The 13379-nt window shown below is 29.2% G+C and overlaps 1 protein-coding gene across 1 annotated transcript in view; it reads right to left on the minus strand.

Annotated features, from left to right (window-relative positions):
• The window catches only part of LOC136985038 (selenoprotein K-like), a 31453-nt gene that overhangs the window by 11476 nt on the left and 6598 nt on the right, over positions 1 to 13379 (minus strand). The window contains exons 3-4 of the mRNA XM_067282234.1: positions 11533 to 11551; positions 4290 to 4405 (exon numbers count right to left, since the gene is read on the minus strand). Of these exons, the coding sequence (XP_067138335.1) occupies positions 4290 to 4405; positions 11533 to 11551 (135 nt within the window). The remainder of the gene's footprint in view (positions 1 to 4289; positions 4406 to 11532; positions 11552 to 13379) is intronic.

Consider the following 13379-nt stretch of genomic DNA (forward strand, 5'->3'; position numbering starts at 1 on the left):
AATGTATAACTACCTAAAGATTTTTAAAGAAAACCTCTTAAATTTGTGATCTCAAGGTATGTTTCGAACAACTGTAAATAAGGTTTTATACATTCAAACCTGTTTTTGTGCGGTCTTTTTTTGTGCGATTTTTTATATGTGCAATGTGTTTTGTGCAATTATTTTTGTGCAGTATACCAATTTGATTGAAATTCATATACCGCACACAAAAAATCACACAAAACAAATCGCACAAATAAAAAATCGCACAAAAAAAAACAGCACAAGAACAGGTTTGAGTGTATATGTACAGAAAGGTTTTTATGCTTTTTATATATTGTATATTTAATTTGTATGTATTATGTATTTTAGTTGGCTGAGGAGGGGCCTTAAGAAGCCCGAAACTTGCACAAAACACAGGTGCATGTATCAACTGAAATAAACTTAAGATGAAGATTGCAAAGTGTCCGAGTGTCTGCACTTTATAGTGTTTAGGAGACAACAATAATTACCGACACGGTTTCAAATGCGTTAAAAAAATTATACTTTAGAAGTTTATCTAGTATCAAAAACGTTTGATTCAGCACGACACAGTCTGACTGGAAAGCTTTTGGTTGACCGGTTTTCGGATAAACAACACACTACTGTAATTTATATTTGTTAAATTATCCATAATAAATTGATTTTTTTTATTATTGCTTTATTTTTTTATATAATAAATGTATATCATAACTTTATTATTTCATTATCTATTTAAATAACATTCAAACTTCACAATTAAACATGAAAACTCATTAATTTTTAACAAAAAATAAAATAAGAAGCATGTCAATAAATCGATTCAAAGTCGATGCTAAAACTGAACTAAAACTAAAACACCCGCAACTTGTCGTAAAGATTTTGCATATCTTTTGCAAAAATATTTAAATTTTCAAAGCCTACTACTAAACCTAATATTTTTCTTAATTATTTTTAAAATTCCAAGCATTAATAATTTCTTAGAATTGCTTTGGAATAAAAGAAGTAAATACTGTGGTATAAGTAGCATATTTGCATTTATTTCTTCTGTACTAACAAAGTTGTATGTAGGAAGAAATAAAAAATAAATTAAAAAAAACTAAATAGGAAAACTTTATCTTTCTTATTTCCTTTTCAATATGATATTCAGTTATACATCAATTTTCTTTTTATTATGTTCTGAAGGAAATTTTGCATAATTTGGCAGCCTCCGGCAAACTTCTTACGGCCCCCCTGTTAAGAATCACTGCCTTAGACCAACTGATCTGTGTATCTCATTTCGTTTATAGATTATAAAGTATTTCTGTAATTTTGAAACATTTTAATGAACGAAATAATATTAAGTAAAATCACTGCCAGTTTTCAAGAACACAAAATATAAATGTCATATGTTGCAGTTAATGCAGGAAAGATTCAGACATGTATACAAGTTCCACAAAATAGAAATACTGATGTTTATGTTTATGATAAAGAATTACTTAATACAAGGGCAAATCAAAACAAATTAAGACCAATTTTTTTCATTTCAAAAGAACAGAACTAAAAAACTGTGGCTATACAATATATCACTAGTAAATTTATTGATCCATCTGCCCAAAAAATTACATGAATATATGATGCTTCATTTTAGATGCTAAAGCAGAGACAATGTCCTCTGCCACCTGCCTACTAAATGTCAATGAATGACCACACATTGCTAATATGGTAACAATGTTTTTGACAAGAACATCTTGTGCTTCACACATCCACCATACAATATAAATTTGAAACTATCACACATTTTCCTATTTCCAGCACTAAAACTGACATTACAGGAATCTATTTCCTATCAGAATAGCAGTGGTCAAAGTATCCAAAGTGATCCTGAAGAATATAGTGAAGGTTACCAATCTTCAAGCAATGGCTGAAATGATAGCAGAAGTGCACTGGGAATACTTCAGAAAAAAAGCCACAGTCACTATGCTTAATAGCAATTAATGAGTAAAAACCCATACTCCACATGTTTATATAGATGCCCAACTGGTAAGTTTGTGCTGTTCCCTCAAATTTGTGTACTTTTCTTGATAAACTAGTAGGAATCAGTGCAATCATACTGTAACATGATAGAGAGTCTGTATTAAATTCTTTTTATGTTTGCAATATGAACTGTGTTTGTGTATATTAGTTATATACTTATCAGGATATGTAGAAATCAGCAGAATTTAAATATTTCTTTTTTATTATTACAGTCAAACCTGTTTTTATGCGCTCTTTTTATGTGCGATTTTTATTTGTGCGATTTTTTTAATGCGAATTTTTAATTTGTGCGGTATAGTTGGCGACTAGTCTCGTGCGATTCGTCATGTCTTACGTTGACTTATTATAGCTAAATAAACTTATTATAGCATAAATGCACTTATTATAGTAATATTATTGCATGAATATGCGAAAAATGAAATAATTTACTTTTTAAGTCAACAAAACACCACCTGGACAAAAATATGTAAAACAGACGATAGACCAGACGATGCAGTCAAGTGCTGACATCTGTTGTCAATAAATTCTATTTCGTACGGTTTTGAGTTATTTTCTATGTGAGACTTTTTTTATGCGGTCCCTGTTGACCGCATAAAAAAAATATTTTTTAATTGTGTCGCGAAAACTATTATTTACAGCCATTCGTGAAGTTTCGTGAGATTTTTTTTATGCGTTTTTTTTAATGCGGTCCCTATCCCCCGCATAAAAACAGGTTTGACTGTATAGTCTTAGTTTCTAAGGAAATTACCTTCCTCTTCGCTTTGTTTTTGCCCTTGTTCATTTTCAGGGATTATGTCTAAACATAAAATAAAAATCCTAAAATTTTATATCTAAATAGAAAAAATAATACAGTACATTTACCTTCAATTTACGCTTTGAAATGAATCTTATCTTCATGGTCCAGGAATGTGAAAGCACTTTGAAGTTTTAATTAACGTAATTAAAACACATGTAAAATTTATTGACAACAGATGTCAGCACTTGACTACATCGTCTTGTCTATCGTCTGTTTTACATATTTTTGTCCAGGTGGTGTTTTGTTGACTTAAAAAATAAATTATTTCATTTTTCACATATTCATGCAATAATATAATAAGTTCATTTATGCTATATTAAGTTTATTTAGCTATAATAAGTCAACGTGAGACATGACAAAACGCATGAGACTAGTCGCCAACTATACCGCACAAATAAAAAATCGCATTAAAAAAAAAAAAAAAAAAAAAAAAAATCGCACAAAAACAGGTTTGACTGTATTATTAATCATACATTTACTACCTATGAATGAGATGGATAGGAAAAAATTTATATAATGTAAAAATTTTAAGAAAAATTAGTTTCAAAACTTGTGTAAAGGTAAAATAAACAAACCACATTGTAATGAAATACAATTTTCTGCCATCATCATCATCCAGAATAGAAAAATTTTTTATCTCAAACTATACACACAAATAGGAAATATATAAATATTGATGATTATTATAAATATATAATCAATATATATATATGCAGACAACAAAATTTTAAATCAAAATGTGTTGTATTTGAAATCATCAATTAAATCTGCAAAACAACAGACAAATAATGGGCAGCAATTCCAGTTTGCTGGAATGTGAAGTTAGACTTGCATAATTGAAAGAATATAGATCACATGCCATAGATGAAACTTTGATTCTGATTGACTGTGCAACATTTTTCAATGCTTATTTATATATTTATATGGAATATTTAACACAGCATTTCAGAGTCAAGCATCTTGATTATAAAAATTGAAATAGTGGGAAAGATATAGTAAGAAAACAGCAAGGAAAGAGGTATTGAGAAAAACTTTGTAATTATAGTAATAAGACATTTTGAAGACTATGTAGGTCTTGAATGTTTCTGCTTGTAACTTTTTATTTATTGTGAAAAATTCCATAATGCATAATGATATTTAAGAGCAAATTGTTGTAGAGGAGAAAATTTTTTTATTGATATAAAAACAATGTAACCTAGTCACAGCTGATAGGATCTTATCTCTAATTACACACACAAAATTCTAATCTCATAAAAAATTTTAAAATATCATCTTATCAAATCAATAAATTTCATTCTAAGATACAATTCCATAAAATTATAAAAGTAATAATGGAGGAAATTCTATCTATATATTTTTTTATTTGATTTTTTTTCCTTAAATAATGATCACCAATTAATATAAATTTAAAAACTAACAAAAGTCATTTCATAAAGAATATCAATTATGTAAAATTAAACAAAAACAAAAAAACACACACCTATCATAGCCGCCGCTGCCTCCTCCTCCACCACCGCCACCACCACCAAATCCTCCTCCTCCACTTCGGCCACCACCAGAACTTCTCCAACTGCTAGATCCTTGCTGAATTGCCGGCTATAAAAGTTCAAATATTAGAGTGTCACCAAAAGTAACTCAGAATTTAAATTTTAAAAAGAACATTTTATTTATTCATTAATCGGCAAAGTTGTTACATCATTTCAAAGAGTAAACATTGCAACTAAATATGAAATAGAATATCTGACAAATGCCCCCCACAGTTCTTCTGACACACACACACATTCTTTTGACAAAATTTTCAATTACATTTCTGGCTTTCAGCTCAATTGCAGCTCAATTTTGTAAAAATTGGAAAAATCAGTAGAGAATCAAAAACCAACTGTCAGATACATTGTATTCCCATACATCAGAGGACTATATGAAGAAATTGACAAGGAACTAAACAAGATTAATGTTAAATTAGCCCCTACCTATGCTAAATTACATTATAGAATAAAAAGAAAGCAGTCAAAAAAGAAAGAAAAACAAGACATAAATAACATAGTATATTCAATCTTGTGTACTTGTGAAAACACCCAATACTACATAGGAGAAACTAAAAGGAAAATGAAAGTCAGTTTAAAAGAGCATATAGCAGATTTAAAGTATCAAAGAACTAATTCTGTGTTCAACAACCATTGTGCAATGAATAATTGCAATATAGACAGAGAAAATGTTAAAATTTTACAAAAGAAAAAACTACATATAGCAGAAAATTTAAAGTAAGTGTAGAAATCCTCAAAAGTAAAAATATTAATAAAAATCTTAAAATAAATGGAAAATGACTCCAAATATTATAAAATGTTAAAAATAAGTATACATGAGATAATCATGTCAATATTAAATAATTAAATAAAATATAAATGTAACTTTTAAATGCATAACTGAATGTAACAACATTAAAATTTGTTCACATTTAGCATTAATGAAATTTACTAAATAGAACTTGTATGAATAAGCCAAAATAATTTAAGCATCATAAATAAAAATATTTTTAGGTTTTTAAATATTTTAACAAATTAGATAAATTTTAAAGATTATTAAATTCTCCAAGTTTGTAAATGGGTTCAAGAGTAAGATGCTGACAGCTTGTTGAGCTGAAAAATGAGAGCTAAGTGCCGTTTAAGAACCCAAGTTTTTATAAGTATCTTAGTGTTTTAGAGGCAAAAGACACACTATTATACATTTCCAGGAAACTAAATGTATAACACCTTAACAGAAAAAGATACGTTCTTTGTTAAACAATTGTTGTTTTGAATGTTACATTGTAAACCATTAGATTCTTTGATTGTTTGTAGCCAACAGAAGAGGGACGAAGACCCAAAACACGTCTTGGCAAATGGAAAAAAGAATTAGAAGCTTTGTGGCATTTATATTACATTTTATTGTGAGAAATAATCAGATAAACAAATTTCCGTCGCCTGTCATTTCAGGATTACTGAATTTGCTAAAGAATGCTAAATTCATTACTACCCTGGATCTGTCATCAAGTTATTGCAAGTGCCTGTAAAAGAAAGGGATATGCCTAAGACAACTTTTATTACTAGTGAAGGGTTTTACAAATTTCTGATAATGCCATTTGGATTGAAAAATTCCCCAGCGACATTTCAACATCTGACGAATCAAGTCCTGCAAGGAATAATAAAATCCCAATATTGTGAGGTGTATTTAGATGACAAACATATATTATTCTATTTTTTCAAAACACTTCCAACATATTGGAAAGTCTTGCAAAGGCAGCCCTGACAATTAAATTAGCTAAAAGTCATTTTTGTCAACTGGACATACATTACTTAGGATATCAGGTAAACAGAGGGGTTGTCCACAGAAAAAAGTAAAGTACAAGCCCCCTCAGAGAGTTTCTGAGACCACATAATACAAAACAGTTAAGTATGTTGTTAGGAATGTGTAATTGGTATAGCCACTTCATTCCACAATGTGTGACAAAAGCCAAACCTTTGTATCAATTAAGATGCGAAAGAACCAAATGGAATTGGAGCCTCAAATATGAGAAGTCTTTTCAATCCTTAAAAGATAAGTTCATAACTGCTCCTATTTTACAGCTGCCTCAACATTCCATTTACTCTTTACACCAATGCCAACACAGTTGGACTAGGGGCCATCCTTTGTCAAGAAAGACCCATTGCATATGCAAGCAGAACACTCCAAAAGACCAAAAGGAACTATATGACAACCAAGTCGGAATGCCTGGCATATAGTATGGGCTGTCGAAAAATTTAGAGACTACTTGGATGGAACCGAATTCATGATTGTTACTGATCATACAACACTCTACTGGATGAGAGTCATACAAATCCTTTAATATATTATATCACAAGGCATTGGTTTGTTTGGAAAGTTCATAGCAATTTTTAAAGAAATAAAAGAAACTGTTTTAAAACTAAAAATATACTTTTATTCTATTACGTATGCACCATTGTTTTTAATGATGTGTTGGCATGTACGAGGTAGCTTCATGATACCCTCTTCATAGAACTTTCCAGTTTTCCCTGCGATAAACTGTGCTTAAAATTTTTTTGATAATGAAAAATTCTTACAAATAGGTTGTTTAAACCAAAAAAAAAAACATTATAAAAGATCCAAGTTTGTCTTGTACAGAAGTTCATGCCAGCTATTTATTTATGAGATTGAAAGCAATTAAGAAAGTAACTTATTTTCTTATGAAACCTTGTTTATTTTGGATCAGATGTTCTTTGTCAGCATCATCTTGTGGAGGTAGAAAATAACTTTAAAGACTCAATATCAATAGGTAAAGCAATTCCATTGAACTTGTCTAAAAAATAATTACAAAAACCTCAAACTCTATGCAGTATAATGCAGTAAACTGTAAATAGTCTACATCATATTGTGCTGAACGAACATTGCTTCATTAGAACTAGCATTGTTTTGTGCCCAGTTATGTGCAAGACTGATGCATTTCCTTTCCCACAGGCCTATGTGGACAGCACATCTGAAATCAAGTTCATACTCAAAGCATGTGTAACTTTTGTAACATATACAGTATGTCTGGAGTTATTACAAGCTCATTAATCATTGTAAACATTGACTCTGTGGAAAAGTTTAGATAAAAATGGATATTGTTCCTTTGATAAATGTTGTAAATGGTACGAATCGACAAAATTGTTCATTAATTAATTGCTTGGAGCAAAAATAACAAAATTGAATACTTTTAAATTTGTTTTAAATGTCCAAATTCCGATATTCAAATAGGTGAAGACTTAAAACTACAATTAATTTAAATCAGATGCATTTACTTACAATTCAAGTACAGTAGAGAGTCGTTAATCGGAAACCCCGGTAATCGGAACGATTTTCAGTCGGACTGTGTCGTGCTGAATCGAACGTTTTTGATACTAGATTTACTTCTAAAGTATAATTTTCATGTTTTTATATTCTTCAATATATTTATTTTGTTTGTACAAAATGCAGAAATAATTTTTAACGATACGATAGCCTCGATTATTATTATAAAAATTTTCGTTAGGCTTAAAATCGACGAAAATTCAACATGAAGTGACACGCAACGGAGAAAAATTTGAACATCGGACAGGTTAATGTATTTTTTCGTACATAATCGGTAATCGGAACAAGTCACTAATCTGAACAACCCCAGTCCCCAATTGATTCCGATTAACGACTCTCTACTGAATTGTGTCGGTTATAAAATGTTAATGCGTTTTGGGGTCATTGTAGTTAATGACCCTGAAACGTTCTGTTAAACAAACGAGACAATTTTAATAATTACCGAAATCTCTTTATAGAAATAAAAAAAATGTAATAGTAATAATCAAATATTTAAAATTATTCATTTCGACAGTTACAAAGGGAGACAGTAATACAATGTCAAAATAATTCCTTAAAAATCTATTCCGAAGACGAATTTTGAATTTGGTATAAATTTTCTGAATATGGATTTGTTCGTATTTTAAACCATATTGGTGACAAAATTAAATATTGAAATGGAAAAAGATTGTCATTAATTGCCAAGCAATGGTTGTTGACAGCCTTAAGATTTTATTTCCGGAAGCTTATGGAATATAGCTGGTGACATCACAAACAAATAACCCGATTGGCCGAACGACTCCTAAAACAGGAGAGTAATGGCAAAGAAAGTAACAGCCAATATTTTGCCGAAGTTCGTTTAGAGGGTGTTTAGAAATAGACGCTCGTCGTCTTTGCAACGCATTTTAAACCGCAGTTCAGCCAGCCAACGTCTATAGGCCGTTCTGTTGTTAAACATCATTCAACATAAACTCTGTTTCTGGAATCGGCTGAAAAGGTTTATTTGAGAAATATAAAAGTGAATTTAACAAATTTTCCACATGGTTGGCTCCTTCCTAAAAAAACAGAGTATCCGGATAACTGCATGAAAAAAGAAAAAAAAAATATTTTCAAGACAATTGAAGTGGTTTACAAAATATCCCATACTTGTAAAAACGAAACACAATATTATATAAGAGAAACAAAAAGATTACTCAAAAAAAGTAAAGGAACATAAAGCAGCGTGATGTCACCATGGTATAGTAAGACCCCGCTTAACATGGGGGATGTGTTCCTAGATGACAAAGCGCTAAGCGAAACAGTGTTAAAAGAGGTCATTTTAACAGAGTAAATAGGAATAAGTGAACACGCGACCAAAAATAAACATTTTACTTTAATTTTAAGTTATTTTTATATTAATTTGCATAATAATATATTTTAAATAACACAAACATATGCAAACAGAAATGTAAAGTTCATTTTTTGTGACAAAGGTCCTGACTTTTCTGAAATTCATTTTTTTTTTTGCAATAAAATTGCAAAGTTTCATTTGTTGCTCTTTTCTTTAAACAAATGTCGGCAGCAGAAGATTGCATCCAAAACTCCTCATTTTGCTTTTGCACACCTTTCAAAATCTGGATCAATCGCTACAATTTGATCAACAATTTTGGTTATCATTACCAAACTTTTAATAAGGAAATCTGTAGAGAAATTCTTTGGGTTCTTCATTATCAGAATTTCTATTTTCCAGTTCTACATGAATTCCTTCTGCCAGTTCTTGAATGTCGTCGTTGGTAAGGCTCTTACGAGAAATCTGCAGTAACTTCTCAATATCTGGCTCGTCTACATCTCCTAGTCCTGCTGTATCAATTAGGTTGACAATTTGGTCAACCTAACAATACAGCGATGGACTCTTCTCGTTAAGAATTCTTGAATACCTTTGGCCATAACTTCTTCCACACACTATTCAGCATTTATCAGTTAATTCTTGTCAAGTGAAGTCAGTATTTCCTATGGCATCCATGATATATTTTTTCCAAAATTGCACCAAACAAACATAGATTTAAAGAAAGTACACCTTTTTGCCACCTTTTGCTGATTGGATTGTGTTCGTAAATAATCATATTATGTACGAATCAATGAAATGCCGCAATAATTTAAATCAGCTTAAATTTTGAGCTTTTTTTAGGCTTCAAGCAGACCGCATTATATCAAATCAGCATTAAACGGAGTCTTACTGTATTTGCACTGTAGTGAGAGAAATTGTAACATTAATGTATATAATATAAAAATATTGTTTAAAGAAAAGATTATTATTATTAACTAAAAAATTAAACATTTCTCGATAATAAATAAGAAAAATATAAATGACTGTAAAATTTAATTGGATATTTTTCTGTGTTTTTTAAAGAAATGTTTTTAAACTTGACAGCCAAGAGGCCTAAAAAGAAAGGTCAGATCATCAAATGTTTGTATTCTGGAACACAAGAAGTGAATAAATGGTCATTACCAATTTCAGACAGACTATGTCTTCAAATTAATTTTCAAAAAAATATAAATAATGTTAATTTAAATAATAGCATCAATGTTGATGCAGGCTGAGATAGATCTGTTAACTATAAATGCACTGCATGTAGATTGAATTGTATCACTGAAGAGGCCAAAGTGTCATTACTTTGGTGAAATGCATGTGATAGATAACTTATAGTTGTATAATGAAAAGTGATGATAAATAATTCCTTTCTTGTTATAAGTGTAGTTTGAATGTGTTTATTGCAACTAAAGCCAGAACAGGTTGAGAAATATCCTCGTATTTTAAAAAATTCTTTTTTAAAATTTCTAGCCCCATTGAATATTTTAAATATTGTATTAAATATTTGCAATGTTCAGATCACATACCGTTTATCAAATTTTGCAAAAATACAAAAATAAGATAAGCCAGCACCACTCTCATCACAGATGCCAGATTAACAAACTTTTACTGTAAATCATTTCAGTAATTTTACAAATTATGGAAACAAAAAAGTTTGGTCCACTGTTTAAAAGTGTACCTACCTGTTCAAAATAATGCAATTTTTGAAAAGTCTAAAAATCAATATTAAATTAATTGTTAAACTAAATTTTCACAGATCCTTATTTTATTTTTGACAAAATATGATTCCATAAAAAAATAATAATAATATAAAATATAATCTGATTTAACAGCTGTGATCAGCAAAACAATCATCATATAAAAATTTTTATGAACATTCAGTTTGTTACTAATCTAGTAAAGCATACAATAAAATACAGTTTAAGATAAAAGTTTTGCATTTATAAATTACAGAAGGTGCCAAGTAAAGGAATGATGAGATATGAATAAGTAGAAAATAAAACAAAATGCCTATTGAAAAAAAAAAAAACCATTTGCAGTGAAAAAATAAACTGAATTACACTAAAACTAGCAATTTATCAATTGCTTATTCCACTTAACTCCAGAAACAGTTTTCAAATATTTCTATATATTTTCTTTGAAGCTCTAAAAATGAACTTCAAAACATTATTTAATTCAATGATTCAATGATATATATATATCATTGATCATGCAGATATATAATGATGAATATATATATATATATTCATCATTATATATACACACACACACACACATATATAATATACTTGACTTCTAGAAAACAGGTATTATTTTTAAATTGACATACTTTTTATTACTTGTAGCTGGAATAGTTGAATATAGACTTTCATATTAAATAAGTTTGACTAAGTATTTTAAATAACTTGTATAGCTTAAAATATAATTTATATCTGAAGTAAATAGCTACTGAGTATGATATTCATTTTATAAATAAAATAAAACTAATAATACTGTTATTAACTTATAAAAGCATTGAAATTTAACTTACCTCTATTAATGTTCTGAAGCTGAAAAAAATAAATCATATATTTAATTGATTTTAAAATTCAGTCAAATAATATATTTCCTTTTTTAATTTAACCAAATAAATATATCATGTTTTACTTTTATTTAGAGAAACAATGTAAAACGTACTCTATGTTTTATATAATTGATACATTAAAACAAATGTAACTTTTTCATGTATGAAATTAAAAAACTACACACACAGACATATACATACACGACTGACACACACATTTACATTCAATAGTTCAAAATTTTATTTATAGGTTTAAATTTTTGTTAAATTTACAATTCTACAATTATCTGGACAGCAATGATATCTAATAACCACAGTGTGAATTTATTTCATAAGAGCCTAGAATTAAATTTAAATATTTTATCAATAAGTGTGTTGAGTGATTCAATATTCAATGAAAAACAAAATTTTGAATTACTGAATAATTTACAATTGGTTAATATAATTTTTTTTACTGTTTTTGCCCTGTGAGCTTGCTGAAAGAGGTCATCTTTCAGTAAGCCAATTATTTAATTCAATGATATATATATATATATATATATATATATCATTGATCATGCAGATATATAATGATGAATATATATTCATCATTATATATCAACCTGGAAATAGTTTGAATTAGTTAAAGACAAGTTTTCTATACTCATTGACTGACACTATCACATATACAATTTTTCAATTTGAGAGTAATTACAAAAACACAGCCTTCTTAAGTCCAGCAAGATTATTTCAAAACAAATGTTTTGAACCTATTTAAGGTCATCATCAGTCAGCATACTTGAAATGAAATTTTGAATAGATCCTTATCCTTAAACTAATTTTTGCCACGTGGAAGTTGGATGGTGGTCGGGGACCAACATATCTGGATTGACCATCCCCGCAAAAAATTCCTGAGGATTTTTTGACCCCTCCAGATTTGATCCTGAGTCCCCCAGAACAGTAGGCTGCCATCTGGCCTACAATTGGTTAATATTAATATATACATAGACATTTATGTAAAAATTAACTATAAAAACCATAAGGATAAATTATTGATTTAAATATAAAAGTATTTCAATACTACTCAGAAATAAAACAAACACTGATACTTTGAACTAAATGCCTAACTTTTAACTCCTTGGCAAGCTTAAATCCTGCAGAATATATAACCTGGTGGAGATATGTATGTAGGAGTGCATTTACAGTAGATTTACATTCGATAGAATTTAGATATTTGAAAAAAGCATGATACATTTCTCACTTTTTCCATCCAGTCCTTGGCTTACTGCCATGTTTGCCAAAACTGATTGATAGAATTGTTATGCTGTCTGTTAGTCAGTCCAGTAATCAGTATAGTTGTTTTCCATCTAAAACATTCTTTCTTGCCATAATCTATTCCCATGAAATGATTTTTGAATTCTGGTATGATCCAATGCACTTTTTTACTAAGTGATGGGGCATACATAAATCTCCATTTAATTGTTTCAAAGAATTCTTTCAGCAGTATTATATCATCACAAACATATAACTGCTTTTTTTATAGATGCAGTCTGTTTTACTGCTCCTTGTTTCTTTAACCATTGGAGCTTTTTAACATTATTTTTCTTAAGGTTAAAAACAACTTTTCAGGAAGTGAAACTATCCTGGCATTGATTTCCAAGCAATATGTTCAGGTCCTTTTCCTAAATTAAGTTTTCAAAATCAATCAATTTAAATAAGGCCAGATACTTATGTCTTCATACAGTAAAAATATGTCTTAGGTAGGCAAATATTTCTTAAATTACGCACTAAGGACTCATAACCTTTAGACAAAAAGATTGATATTGAAAAATAAC

This window comes from Centruroides vittatus, unplaced genomic scaffold (assembly GCF_030686945.1).
Source record: "Centruroides vittatus isolate TY-2023 unplaced genomic scaffold, ASM3068694v2 contig_120, whole genome shotgun sequence".
NCBI lineage: Eukaryota > Metazoa > Arthropoda > Arachnida > Scorpiones > Buthidae > Centruroides > Centruroides vittatus.